The 15,478-nt window shown below is 33.9% G+C and overlaps 1 protein-coding gene across 4 annotated transcripts in view; it reads left to right on the forward strand.

The window, feature by feature from the left end:
* The window catches only part of alpha-Catr (alpha-catenin related), a 95,213-nt gene extending 86,881 nt beyond the window's left edge, over window positions 1-8,332 (forward strand). For 3 of the 4 annotated variants that reach the window (XM_065360398.1, XM_065360396.1, XM_065360397.1), the window contains one exon: window positions 6,566-8,332. In XM_065360398.1, coding sequence (XP_065216470.1) covers window positions 6,566-6,703 — 138 coding nt within the window. In that variant the 3' untranslated portion in view covers window positions 6,704-8,332. The remainder of the gene's footprint in view (window positions 1-6,565) is intronic. The other variant, XR_010558181.1, reaches the window with a different exon arrangement.
* The last annotated feature ends 7,146 nt before the right edge of the window (window positions 8,333-15,478 follow it).

A 15,478-nucleotide genomic window follows, 5' to 3' on the forward strand; every position in this document is an offset into this window, starting at 1 on the left:
AATTTGTTAAGAATTCAAAAATGTGCATTGGCAACAGTAAATTTGAAAATGGGATTTTTAAACGTGTTTTTTTTTGAAAAAAAACTTGGACTGAAATTTTTGAAATCTATAAACTCAAGGGTTGATTTTTTTTATAATCAAAAAAGAACTTCAAAGTGCACGACCAGCGTCAATTTCGGTCTAATAAAATTTTTAAAGGCCCATTTCCCTCGAAGAAAAATCAAAATTTGATCGAGTCAGCGCAGAAAGCTAAACTTTGGTTTGTGGCTCATTTTCGACTTCCTGAATTGATTGGCGATTGTTTTGAGTTGTTCTGGTTTGTGACATTTTTTTGAAACTGGAGAACCAAAAAAATCGCTAGAGGCTCCGGAACGGCTAAAAACCAATCACTAATCGACTGTAGAAGTTTGAAGAAGGGTGTATATCAAATTTATAATTTTTTGTTGACAAATTTTCAATTTTTGTAAAAATACTTCATCGCTAGAGGAAATTTTGGATTTGAATGAGAACCAACGGATTCTGAAATTTACGTCTTTCATCGAAAGAATTATAAATTCAGTAAATTTGAATTTTTATAGGTGCTGAATTTCTTTTAGACCCTATTTGTGGCATTTTTTTTCGAGAACTGGAGAATCCGAAAATCTGCTGTAGGATCCAGAATAGTTTGAAACTATCACCAATTGACGAGGGAGTTCCTGAATAAAATATAAACCAAATTTCAGCCTTTATAGAGATCGAATTTAATTTTTAAATATTCGCCAAAAATCGAGAAATGATTTCTGCAACTTTTTCAAACAGTTCAAGATATTGATAGAAAAAAAATCGAAGATTTTTGAGCGAAGTACGAGTAGATGTCTCCTTCAAGATGTTTGGACCCAAAAACATGATTTTACTTTTCCAAAGTTACGTCATTTTGTTTCTATTTAGTAAAAATTTTCAAAACTCGAATTTTCCTTGAAAATGAGCGTTTTTTACATTTTTAATCGCTCAGGTGAACTCTGATGCTTGTTTTGAGGCAACTGGGAATTAAATTCTTCATTCCTGGCGCAAAATCCGTTCATCTTTCCTGTGAGATTTTCCACCAATGACAGCTTTCCTTCCTTCCAAGCCACGTATCATCGTTATAAGACATGAGAATAGCAAAAAAATATTGTTGATGAAGGGGAAGGAGAGGATGAAAAGAGGGAAAATTTTCAACCCACAAGGCCAAGCATAAAAAAAGAAGAGTTGACGGTCTTCTTGCTATATTTTTCTTACTCCTGGCGCAGAACTCTTTCACCTTTTAGTTGGAATTTCTCATCACAATAGTCCGGCATATGAGAATAGGAGTAATTTCTCCCTCTCCCCTGATTCTTTGGGACAACTTTTTTTTTTGAAGGAGACATCCTAAGGAACATTTGAAAGTCAACTTTTCCAAAAAAAAGTTGACCTTTCTAACAAAATGGTATCCATTTTGATTGACAGAACAGACGAAATCGCAAATTTTGCTTTGGACGAAGCTAGATCGAAAGAGGGTGCAAAAATTCATCACCAGTCAAAATTTCAAGTGCTGAAATGTATTTTTCGATTTTTGGTGAATTTTTAAATAGGTATCAAATTTTGGTCAAAAATGAGAGAAAAAAAACAAAAATTTACCAAATTGACCTAGAAAGCTGAAATTTGGGATATGCCCTATTTTCGACCTGCCAAATCGATTGGAAACGGTTTCAAACCGTTTTGAGCAGTTTTGGAGCCTCCAGCAGATTTTTGAAACTTGAAATTTCCATAAAATTTCATCAAATGAAGTTGGAAATCCGAAATTCACGCTGCACTCCAACTTGAATTATTAAGTCGACCATGCTGGTGAGTTCAAGTAATTTGGAGCCTCCAGCGATTTTTGATGATTTTTGGAGCCTCCAGTAGGTAAATTTTTAAAACTTGAAATTTTCACAAAATCTCATCAAAAATAGAGTTATAAAGCCGAAATTCTTTCTACAAAATAATTGAGGAGTTCCATGAAAAAGGGGCTTCAGTCATTTTTGTTTTGTTTTTTTTTACTTTTACAATTTTGAATAAGTATAGTTCCTTATTAAAAATTTTTAATAAATAATTTCACCATAAATTCAGTGATATTGAAATGCTCTTCCATGAAAAAAAAAAAAACAAATTGGAAAACGTTTGCTTGCAGAAAAAATTTCCAAGTCCATGTGGACTTGTAAAAATCTGTAAAAAAAATCATGAAGTCGACTGTAGGTGGATTTCAAGTCGTTTTCAGTCTTCCGGCAACTTTTTGGAAACTACTGGAGCCTCCAGCAGATTTTTATCCCTAGAAAATGTCATTAAATGCAGTTGGAAAGCTAAAATTCACTCTGCACAGTTGAAATTTCTCATCACAATCGTTTCGGAGTGAAATATTTTATTCCTGGCGCAGAACCCGCCCACTTCTCTAATCAAAATTTCCCATTGCAATATTTATTTTCTGATCAAAATTTTTCATCTGTGGTGCAAATCCAACTCACCTTTCATGTGGTTGAAATTATTTTCTGATCACAACCACTCAGAGGAGCAATTTTTCATTCCTGGGCGCAGAACCCACTTATCTTTTTTGATCAACATTTTTCACTACGACCTTAGAATGAGATAATTTTATTCCTGGCGCAGAACCCGCCCACTTCTCTACACAAAATTTTCTATCAAGATATGTCTGAGCAAAATTCTTTTTCCTGGCACAGAACCCGCTCACTTCTTCAGTCAACATTTCTCATTTCAGGCTCAAAACTCGCTTAGCTATATCCAATCAAAATTTTGCACACAACCTTTCAGAGCTAAATTTTTATTCTTGGCGCAGGATCTGCTCACTTCTCTGGTCAAAATCTCTCAACATGACCCTTTCAGAGAAAAATGTTTCATTCCTGGCACTATTGAGAGCCTCTAGTCACTCCAGTGAAAATTTCTCAGCACGACTTCTCGTTCTCAGAGCAAAAATTTTTCAACCCTGGTGCAGAACCAGTTGGTCTTTCTGGTCTTATTTTTTCACCACAACCCCTTGGTGCGAGATATATTTTATTCCTGGTGCAGGACCCACCTACTTCTCTAGCCAACATTTCTTATTACTACCTCTCAGAGCAACAATTTTTTATTCCTGGCGCAAAACCCCCCTCCTTCTCTCTTCAAAATATCTCATCAGTGATTCTTCAGAGTTAATTTTTTATTCCTGGCGCAGAACCTGCCTACTTCTCTGGTTAAAATATCTCATCATAATTCTTTGAAGTGAAATTTTTCATTCCTTGCACAGAACCCACTCACCTTTTTGGTCTAATTTTTTCATCACAACCACTCAGAAGGTGATTTTTATTCCTGGTGTAGAACCTGCCTACATCTCTATTCAAAATTTCTGATCACGACCTCTCAGAGCTATAATTTTTCATTCCTGGCGCAGAACCCGCTTACCTTTCTGGCCAAAATTTTTTGCAATGACTCTTTGAAGGGGGGAATGTTTTGATTCCTGGCGCAGAACCGCCTCCTTTTATCTTCAAAATATCTCATACGGATTCTTCAGAGTGAAATTTTTGATTCCTGGCACAGAACCCGCTTACCTTTCCGGCCAAAATTTTTCGCAAGGACTCTTTGAAGGGGGAATTTTTTGATTCCTGGTGCAGAACCCGCCTCCTTCTATCTTTAAAATATCTCATAAGGATTCTTCAAAGTGAAATTTTTTGATTCCTGGCACAAAACCCGCCTACTTCTTTTGTCAAAATTTCTCATCAGGATTCTTTGGAATGAAATTTTTCATTTTTCGCGCAGAACCCGCTCACCATTCTGGTCTAATTTTTTCATTACAACCATTTGGAGTGAGATGTTTATTCTGTTTGTATAGAACCCGCCTAATTCTCTAGCCAAAATTTCTAAGCAGGACAATAATTTTCCTTTCCTGGCGCAGAACCCACTTACGTTTCTGGCCAACATTTTTCCCAACAACTCTTTGGAGAGGTGAATTTTTGATTCCTGATACAGAACCCGCCTTCTTCTCTCCTCAAAACATCTCATCAGGATTCTTTAGAGGGAAATTTTTTATTCCTGGCGCAGAACCCGCCTACTTCTCTTGTCAAAATTTCTCATCGCAATTCTCTGAAGTGAAATTTTTTGTTTCTTGAGCAGAACTTACTCATCTTTGTGGTCTAATTTTTTCATCACAACTATTTGGAGTGAGATTTGTATTCCTGATGTAGAACCCGCCTATACTGCTCTGTTCAAAATTTTTCATCACAACCTCTCAGAGCAACAGTTTTTGATTCCTGGCGCAGAACCCGCCCACTTCTCTTGTCAAAATTTCTCATCACGATTATTTGAGGTGAAATTTATCGTTCCTTGTGCAGAACCCTCTCAGCGTTCTGGTCTAATTTTTTTATCACACTCATTCTGAGCGAGATTTTTATCTCTGATATAGAACCTGCTTACTTCTCTGTTCAAAATTTCTTATCGCATACCCAATTTTTTATTCCTGGCGCAGAACCCGTTTACCTTTCTGGCCAAAATTTTTTGCAAGGACTCTTTGAAGGGGGAAAATCTTTGATTCCTGGCGCAGAACCCGCCTCCTTCTGTCTTCAAAATATCTCATAAAGATTCTTCAGAGTGAAATTTTTGATTTCTGGTGCAGTACCCCCCTCCTTCTATTTTTAAAGTATCTCATAAGGATTCTTCAGAGTGAAATTTTTGATTCCTGGCGCAGAACCTGCCTACTTCTTTTGTCAAAATTTCTCATCATGATTCTTTCTGGTGAAATTTTTCATTTTTCGCGCAGAACCCACTCACCATGCTGGTCTAATTTTTTCATTTGGAATGAGATGTTTATTCTGTTTGTATAGAACCCGCCTAATTCTCTACCCAAAATTTCTAAGCAGGACAATAATTTTCCATTCCTAGCGCAGAACCCACTTACCTTTCTGGCCAAAATTTTTCCCAACGACGCTTTGGAGGGGCGAATTTTTGATTCCTGATGTAGAACCCTCCTTCTTCTCTCCTCAAAATATCTCATCAGGATTCTTGAGAGGGAAATTTTTGATTCCTGGCGCAGAACCCACCTACTTCTCTTGTCAAAATTTTTCATCGCAATTCTTTGAAGTGGAATTTTTTGTTCCTTGTGCAAAACCCACTCATCATTGTGGTCTAATTTTTTCATCACAACCATTTGGAGTGAGATTTGTATTCCTGGTATGGAACCCCTCTACTGCTCTATTTAAAATTTTCTATCACAATCTCTCAGAGCAGAAATTTGTTGATCCTGGCGCAGAACCCGCCTACTACTCTTGTCAAAATCACCCATCACAATTCTTTGAGGTGAAATTTATCGTTCCTTGTGCAGAACCGTCTCACCTTTCTGGTCTAATTTTTTCATCACACTCATTCGAAGTGAGATTTTTATTCCTGTTACAGAATCTGTCTACTTCTCTGTTCAAAATTTCTTATCGCATACCTCTCAGAGCAACAATTTTTTTTATTCCTGGCGCAGAACCCGCTTACCTTTGTGGCCAAAATTTTTCGCAAGGACTCTTCTTGTGAGGGGGGGGGGGGGTGGGGAATTTTTGATTCCTGGCTCAGAACCCTCCTACTTCCCTCGTCAAAATTTCGCATCACGATTCTTCGAAGTGAAATTTCTTATTCCTGGCGCAGAACCCGCCTACCTCTCAGGTCGTGATTTCTCATCAAAAATATTCAGGAAAAATCTCGAATACCATCCTCTAGAACCTGGTATTTTCTCTCAAAACAAATTGGGTTGGACCTGTTGCCAAAAAAACAACAATTTTTTCCAAAATGACCTGTTTTTGAGGACCCATTTCTCCTCTTCAGAAGCACCTTCGAAACTAAAAAATTTTCTACGCGACTTTCAACTCAAAACAACAATCTCCACTGAATTAAGTAAAAATCCGCCAACTTTTATTTTTTTTTTGTAATCCACATTAATAAACAATCTCGGTTCGTTCGAGGTTAATTCAGTTCAAAAAAACCGCTAAAAAAACTTTCATCCAATTTATAATCTTATTCTTCATCCGTACCTACGCCAAATTCGCAGCCATTTTAATAGCTCGCTCGAGTATTTTTACATCAGGGGTAAAACTTTTTTTTTTTCGGTCAAAAATGACGGGTAATTTGTTACAAGAATGTAAAAAGCTCGACAAACTTTTTTTTTCTGCATGTAATATTAGCTACATCTACCTCAAAACGTAGGTAGGCAGTTAGAATATGATTTTTTGACGCTGTGGGCGAATGAAAAGAGAGTGAAAGCTTCAGGTACAACTTGCTACCTATCTAAAGTTTCGTTTCTTTTTTTTTTTACAACGGTTGTCATAAACGGCTGCGAGCTGCCGAGTTGGCGTTGTTGTTGTTGCTGTTGTCGTGGTCTTGGCTCGTTTGTTGTTTCCTTAGACGCAATTATAAAACTTTACCGTTCATGTACATATACTTATATATAATAGAATATCTTCTACAAGACGAAAATTTTGAAACTTTATATACCTTAAAGCTATGTAGGTACTAGTACAACACTGTGGTTTATACTGAAAAAAAAATACCTTGTTTCTGTTCACAGTACAACTTAGACTTCAACGTATTAGCGAATCGTGCCGGTAGCGGACAATTTCGAGACGGCGAAGACGGTAGCGGAGCCGGAGGCGTCGGCAGCGACGGTAAACTCAACTCGGGCAGTGGGTCGGATGCGTCCATGTGACAGTTCGGGATGGCTCGAAGAGGCAAAGGAGACGGTCGTCGAACCAGGGTCTCTTTTTTACTCTTTTGAGCCATCCATAAACGGTATTTTGCGACTTACTTTACCACTTCAGGACTTCTTTCTTTATTTTTTTTTTCCTTTTTTTTTCTCCGAAAAAAGTCTTGTAAATTATGGATGGCGCAGACCAAACATAACCAACAACAATCTGTTTATTTGCAATAAAAACCCCATTTTTTTCAATCAATAAACAGCTCACATCATCAACATCTCTCGTACGATGCACAAGAACGTGTATTTGTACTGTAATTTATAATTGTGTACGTACGTGTATATTTTTTTTCTCTTTCTTCTTCTTCTTCTTCTTTTTTTTCACTCACATTTTATTCGCTCGATTCGTTCGTTTGTTTCGCCCCCCCCCCCTATTTGAATTAATATATTTTCGTCCCGAGTTAATTTTTCATTCACTATCTCTCTCTGTACATTATAAATATTATATATTCTATCTCCTCAAACCTGTGATCAAATGCGATAATTAAACATTAAGCAAATAATTACCTAATTACATCGGTATATAAATATTTTGTACGTACTACACGGTTACCATAAAATAATCTAATATTGTAAAAAAGAAAATCATGATTTTACACCCCCCCTGAAAAAAAAAACCGAAACCAAACCAGTTCATAAACGAAACCGAAACCGAAACGATCCGTTTGAATTTCGTATTCGCATCTAAAAAAATACATTCCTCGATGTTCGCTACGGTATCGTGATCGGATCTCGAAAGATTAGGTACAAAATTGGGACCATTTTTTTGGTACGTAGGAAGTCGAAATTACTCGTTAAAATATACATTAGAAAAAACGTAGACGTATTTTACGTACTTCGATCCGATCTCGATTTTTTTTTTCGTTTTTTTTACCACGAACATAAACATCTACTTCGCGAATTTTCAATTTTTGCTATTACGAATCTATACCTAATAATATTTTCAATTTTTCATTTCTCGTTGTGTTTTTACATATACCTACGTCTTACAGTAATACGAGTAATTTTACCTGTACTATTTTTCTCTCTCTTCCTTGGATATTGATAATCTTGTGCTTGGAATTTAAGCAATATTCGATGTAAGATTTTTTTCGCCTACTAACGAACGGTTTTTCTCGTTTTTTTCCCCCACCTCATCTTACATATTTTCTTCTTTTTTTTTAAAGTGTTAATTTATGTTGTTTTTTTCATCGTTATGTTTTTTTTTCTTCGGAGAAAAATGTTTTTTTCCTGTATACGGAGATTTCGACTGGGAGTTGTTTTTTTTTCTTTTTTTTTTTTTAGAAAACGAGTTGTTTTTCGAGCAAGCAATTTACATCACGTGTAATTCGCGTGATTGAATTATTATTGTTTTTTTTTTCATTTGAGTAAGAAATCTCATCTTATTTTAAATTTAATCGAACCTATAAGGTGTAAATATTGATTATTACAATCGGTCTAAGTACGAGAATTTTTGACAATAGAGGTTTTTCATTTCAGTATTGTTATTTACCTACCTACCATTTTTTTAAAAATTAAGAATACGGAGAACGGGTTTTTGCAAACCGAGCGATATTTTTCTGTATTCTATTTTGCATCAAATGCTTGTTTGTTTGTTTGTTTGTTTGTTTTTTTAAAGATATCGAATATGTTGTAAATTAATTAATTTTTTTTTTGTTTGTTTCAAATGAAATTTGAACGTGTTCAAATTTATCTACTACTTATAGGTATTGGAAAGTAATTATCAGTAATTTTTGAATTTGATCGATGATTAGATTGTTATGTTTTTTTTTCCTTATTCTTTTTTCCTGTTTCGTTTTTCAAGTTGATTTTATTTTTGTATCAAGCGGTTTTTTGTATACTGTTTTTTTTTTCTCGAGAGGTCCTTTCGAAGGAGTTAAACATAAAAAAAGAGGCAATCATGAATAATTTTGTAAGAAGTTTTTGGTATCTATGATTTTAATTTGTAGGATATTTTTTTTTTCATTTTTTATTATCCTAGATGTATTGATTTGTGTAGCGAATAGTGATGGATGAAGGTGGAATTTCCACGTTGGAATTCCTTAAATTGTTCGGTTTTTGAAGAAGTATTTTTTTGTGTGATTTTTTGTTTTGAAATTGTGAAGTATTTAGAGGGCTGAGAGAAGGGAAGGATGAGAAAATGTTTCTATCAAATTAAAATTTTATCAGTGTTTTGATTTTGAAAAAAAAAATGTTATTCACATAGGAACGTCATTTTTTGGGACATTTGGTCGATAATTGACAGAAAAAACAGTAATGAAAGGGAGGAGGGATGAAAATGAAAATCCAGTTCTGAACTACCAACTTTGAAATCATTACTTTGTATTTTTCTCTTCAATTTTTGAGCATTGTTTTTATCCATGTATTTTCTGATTTTAGGTGGACCCCCCCCCCCCCGAATAAAATGAAAAAATTAGCTAAAATGAGATTTTCGATGTGCTGAGTTTATAAATTTTTGGACCTTTCGTTAAATTTTTAGACTTTCAAGAAAAATTCAGAATTTGGCTGCAGCCTCCAGGTCGACTAAAATGAGTAAAGTGGTTTAAAAAATTGATTAAAATTTGCTGGAATTACAGAATTTTCAATTTGAATCTAGAAAAAAAGGGCTATAAATCAATTTTTAGTTGATCGCAGGTTGAATTATTTTGAAAATGAATTGACTAGGTAATCAACATTTTTCTGGAGGCTTCAGATTGGTTGATAATGATGAAATTTATACCTATTTGATGAGTCCATGTTCTTTTTTGGAGAACAAATTATCACCCATTTTAGTGAAAAAATATAGTTTTTCCAAAAAAATATTTTTTGACTATCAAAATTTGGTTTATTTTTTTGAAAATTTTGAATTTTTCTCACAAGCTCTTGAATTATTTTAATGCAGAGATAACGATTTTTTTTTGGTTGAAATGTCGAATAATTGGATAGTTTTGGTTTGAAAAGGAAGGGCAGAAATGCAAAGGGAGAGGAAGGGCGAAATATCGATTTGTGAAAAAGAAGGGTAAAGCAGTATCGATGATTTAAATCCAAACTCAAATTGGCAGAAATTGAAATGTCACATTACACTTTTGTAATTTTTCAACCTTTTTCTTAACATGGGGGGGGGGGTGGGGGGGTGGGGTAGAGTGGGACGGAGGGAGGGGGACTGAGAGGGCACTGGAAGTTTGTCTCAGTACTCCTAAGAACCCTTTAAGCAACACGTCCTTTTCAATTTTTTAGTACAATTTTTAATTATTACCGTGGTTCAGGAAGGAGTGGGGCAGAGGGGGAAAGTGTGAGGGGTTGTATTGGAAAAATAATCCAATAAATTTGTTCTAGGCGGCTTATGACATTCAAATCACTGTCAATTGAATCGATTGCAACTGATCTGAAGGCAGCTCAAAATTGAGTAATGATCGATTAAATCTTGATCTAAGTGAGGGCCGTTAACCCCCCTCCCCTCTGCCCCCTCTCCTTCTTTGGGAATCCATTTTGGAAATTTGTCAAGTAAACTGTAGATTTTATCTTTTTTTGTAGCTGTAGTCATGAAAAGCTCAACTTTCAACATGAAAGTTCAACTTTGAGCTTTTTATAAATTGATAATTGAAAGTTGAAAAGCTCGTGATGAAAATTTTACAGTTAAAGCAGATCATTAAAGGATCATTGCTGGAATCTTTAAAATATTAGATTGAAAGTTGAGCTTTTGCTGTAAAAGTGCGACTTTGAGCTTTTCACTTTCAACATCTCTGATTGAAATTTTAGAAGTTCAAAATCAAACTTTTACCATTAAGCTAAACTTTGGTGAAAAATGGAGCTTTAATGATCAAAGTTCAACTTTTAGCTTCCGGAGTTGAGTAATCAAAGTTTGAAAAGCTCAAAGTTGAGCTTTCACAGTTGAAGCTTAATTTTAAGAGATCAGGATAATGTTTTTTTTTCAATTTGAAATCAAATGACAACTTTTACCATTTGTATCTATGAAAATTTGAGCTTTCTTTTTGGCAGTGTGTTTTAGAGCTTTCAAAGTCAACGGTTCAATTTTGAAAAGTTCAAAGTTGAGCTTTTTCTGGTCAGACTCAACTTATTACACGTCTTCAAAATAAGTTTTCAATTTTAAACAACAACTTTCAATTTTTGCATTTATGAAACTTTGAGCTTTCAGCTTGAAAATTGTGTTTGAGCTTTTTTTAAAGGACTCAAAGTTGAGCTTTCACAGTTTGAGCGGAGTTTTGAAAAGTGTGTTTCATAATTATTCTAATTTGAAGTGGCAATTTCCTACGAAAGTTCAATTTTAACTTTTGAGCGTTTCAAAATTATGGACTGAGAATTTAAAAGCTCAAAATCAAACTTTCACAGTCAAAGTTCAACTTTGAGAAAACTTTGCTGTATTTTTCAAATTTGAAGAGGTAGCTTTCAACAGATGTTGATATTGATAAAAAATTGCCAAATTGGTGTTTTACTGTGAAAGTTCAGCTTTGAGCTTCTCAAAATTTATTGTCAATAATTCAAAAGCTCAAAATCAAACTTTTGCAGTTGAAGCTCAATTTTGGAAAAACTCGACTGCTAGTTTCAAATGTTTCAAGTGGTTGCTTTCAAATTTTTTTCAGTACCGATAGAAAGTTTGGCTTTTACTGTGAAAGTTTAGCTTTGAGCTTCTCAAAAATCAATTGTCAATATTTTCAAAAGCTCAAAGTTGAACTTTTACAGTTGAAGCTCTGCTTTAAGGAACATTCAGTGCAATCTTACAACCCAAACTGCAAAAAATCAAGTTTTCCACACAAAAGCTCAACATTGACCGTATCAAAATTTATGATTAAAATTTTAAAAATTCCAAGTTGAACTTTCACAGCTAAAGTTTAACTTTGAAAATGTATTTTTGGCATTTGAGTACGTAGATTTCAGCATTTGGAGTTTTTACGAGAAATTGAGCTTTTGCCATAAAAGTTGAACTTCAAGTTGAGCTTTCACTGCGAAAGTTCAACTTTCAGCTTTTCGATATCGAATGATTTAAATTTAAAAGCTCAAAGTCCAACTTTTACTGCAAAAGCTTAACTTTGAAAGACATATTTTGGACATTTAATTTATATGGTAGCTTTCAGTGTTTGTACTTTGGAAAATTGAATTCTTTCCTATGAAAGTTCAGCTTTGACTTTGAGCTTTTTGAAATTCACGATAAATACTTGAAAAGTTCAAAGTTGAACTTTTTTCTGAATTTGATTTCTGAATTTTTTTATTTTTCCAATTTTCTGTTACTAAGAAAAGTTGAGCTTTTGCTGTAAAAATTGGACTTTGAGCTTTTTCAAAATTAACAATTGAACTTTTAAATCCTAAAGTTGGACTTTTTTGGTGAAAACTGAACTCCAAAAGTTTTTCAGTCTTTCTTGCAATCTTTCAAATTTAAAATTTCAACTTCCAACCTTTGTAAGTGTATTTTGGCAACATTGAACTTTCGCTCTAAAAGCTAAACTTTTGTAGAAATTTTATGGTCCAATGTGAGCTTTTTGTGATAAATATGAAAATTCAAAGCTATTATAAAAAAATTGTGAGATTTTCAATGTAGGGTCTCAACCCTAACCCTCTCCCCTTCTCCCTTCTCCCTCCTCCCCATTTTGATCAAAATTCACAAAAAATTCTCAAGTCGAGTGACATATCGATTGCTACTATTTCAAAGGTACTTAATTCAAATATCTATTCAATTTTTCGATCCGATCATTCCAACCCCTCCCTCCTCCCTCATCCTCTCTCTCAGTGGTTAATTTTCAAAGTGGTCAAAATACATTAAGAAATAGAAAATGAGCGACTGGTTGGTTTTTTCTCTTGTTAGGTTTTTATGGTAGTGAGTTCGAATATCGGCTTACTGTTTGAAAACACAATTTTTTAGGGCCCCCCTCCTTGCCCCTCTGCCATTTTGAAAGAAGTTTGAAAAACTCCTAAAAATGTGATGTGACGTGTCGATTTCTACTAATTCGAGGAAGCTGAGTTGAAATATCTGTTCAATTTTTCGATTCAGGTCTTCGATGCCCGTCTCCTCTATTCTGAGAGATATGATTGGCTGAGGCAACTTCTCGTATAAAATATGTAGACTTCTGTTCCCTCCAAAATTAAAATTTCATAACGTCTAAACTTTGAGATTATACCTGTTTTTTTTTTCAATTTTTCAATTTATATTTAAATCGTCATTTAAAATTAATTTCCTGAATCCTTCTTACCTTGCCCTTTCACCTCATACAGTTGGGGTCTTGGAATTAAATACTAATACCCTGATATTTCAGTCGAACCCCTACAACGAACCGCATTATAAAAATAAAACTTCTCATTTTAATTTCCCCATTCGAGTTATTTGATTTATTATTATGTTTAAGTTTTTGTGTGTTTTTCCCCGTTTTATTTCGAATCGTAATTTATAAGTTTTTTTCGTTTTCGTTTTGTTTTGTTTTTTCTGAGAAAAAAAAATCGGACATGTTCCATTATTACTTACAAACTGCCATAATACCTTTTTTGAAATAGTATTTTGTATTTGTTAAGGAGTAAATATGTGTACATACACGATAGAGAATAAGAAAGAGGCGCCAGCTATACCAGAGCAATCGTGTTTAAACAATTTTCAAAGTGTTTCATTAAAACCAATAATCTGCGTGTGATAATGTTATATTTTTTTGAGTTTAATTTATTTTTACGTCATTTTAATTGATTTAAAGTAAAAAAAAAAAAAGTTGAAGGAACGGATTAACGTTGTAAGAAATTACTGATATCGTTATGCAATAATTTTATTGGATTCATTTATTTTATTTTTATTTTTTTTTCTCGATGAAATTGTGATTTTAAAAACATGTAAAATATTTTATATATATTTTTTCAACTTTGATACATACGAGTTGTATTTTCTTTCTTTCTTTTTTTTTTTTTTTGTATTTTTCTCTCTTCTAATAATTGTGAGTTTTTGTGCTTTGTTTTTTGATAAAATTTATGCTGAATTTCTCGATCTCGAAATTCGGAGTGTTAATGTGTTTTTTTAGTCGAGGATCTCGTCAAATTGACGTCGAGATACCTCTTTTTTTGTAGTCTTCCAGTGAAACGAAGTTTTAAAAGTCTGTTTACCCAGAAATACTCTGTTTTCGAACGAGAAATGCTTAAATCTTGATTTTTTTTTGTCGTCATTCTTTTGAAAATTGCTTTCATCTTGAAAATTTCTCTGGTTTTAAAAAAAATAATAATTTTAGGTCTCGTTTTGCGCGAATTTTTACTCAGCTTATGATTTATCGGAGTTGTGGCGTGTTTACCTGGAGGGTTCTGGTGGGTTCACTTTGACCTTTTTTTTAACAAGCCAGTAGCAGTATTATCATTAATTGTAAACTTAAAACGTTTAAGCTCTTTTGTCTTCCTATTATTTGTTATTTGTTTATAATGCCAGATTATTTTTTTTTATCTGATTACGAATACCAAATCATTAAAATGTATTCCATGTTATTTAAACAATACAATTTTAACATATAATAGTCGGGTTTTATTTCATTTTTACCAAGAAGATCGTGAAAATATTCGATGTATTGAAGGAAATAACCGTCTAGTTGGAAGAAACCTTCTAATTTTTCTGTTGTTCGAGTCATTTTGCTTCGAATATGGTGAAATGATCAATTTCCAATCTCGTAAAGAATTTATTTCAAGAAAAAAACGAAAAATCTGAAATCTGAGTTTAAAATGGCGATTACTGCAATAAATATCGATTAAATTGCAAAAATAACCATTTCATTGAATTCCTCGTACCAAGAAACCCCCATATTGACCTTTTATTCGATCAATTTCGCTTTAATTATCGCTTAGAAATGATTAAAATTGAAATTGCAAAAATTTAAGTTTCAAAAATGCAGATTGGAGCGCTAGATATGCACGTGGCGCTATCTTTCCGAACATTTAGGAACTACTTCAAAAAAAACAGTTAGAAACAGGTTTTCTGAAACGTTTTCATTTTTTTGTAATTACTGGAAAATTACCATTTTACCTATCTAATTTTTCGAAGCTTCAAAAAAATAAGTAGGTGTTACCGTAATTTACCAGTAATTTGGAAAAATGTTTTATGAGCTTTGGAGAGCTTTGGAGAGCTTTTGCAGATGTACGAACGGTAGTCGGTGGACTTTTTGGACATAGAGAATCCATTTCCGGTGTCGGTGCTGCCAAAAAGCTCAAAGCTTCCTCAAGAATGAAGCTTTTTTCAAAAAAGTTGAACTTTCAGGTACAAAAAAGCTCGATCGATTAAAATAAATGAGCTTGACGTGATCAGCGATGCTCGATTAGTGATAATCGACTATTCGTACACTGTATTTGGCTTTCATTCAAGCAGAAAGTTCAATTTTGGAAACTTGATGGCAGCGCCATCTATAGCATGGTAGGTGAATTAACTCCCTTAACGAGAGAACAAATCTCCAAATTTATGATGCAGCGCTGCAGGCGGTGAAAACGAGAAGTTCTTTTGTAATCCTGATTTTTGGATATAGAAAAAGGTAATTTCAATTCATATTTCCACAAAAAAAGGAAGTTCCCGTTTTTGCCGTCTGCAGCGCTTCGTGTGTTTTTCAATAAACTCGTCCTCTTTTCAAGCTTATAGTTCACTTTTTACAGTACAGATAGCGCCAAAGTCGTATATTTGAAAATCTTTTTGAAATTTTGATGAATCAATTTTGTGAGCTTTAGAGAGCTTTTTAGACTGTACCTACTTGAAGTTCGAATGGGGGGGGGGGGTTCCGCACGCGGAGAATC

This window comes from Planococcus citri, chromosome 4 (assembly GCF_950023065.1).
Source record: "Planococcus citri chromosome 4, ihPlaCitr1.1, whole genome shotgun sequence".
NCBI lineage: Eukaryota > Metazoa > Arthropoda > Insecta > Hemiptera > Pseudococcidae > Planococcus > Planococcus citri.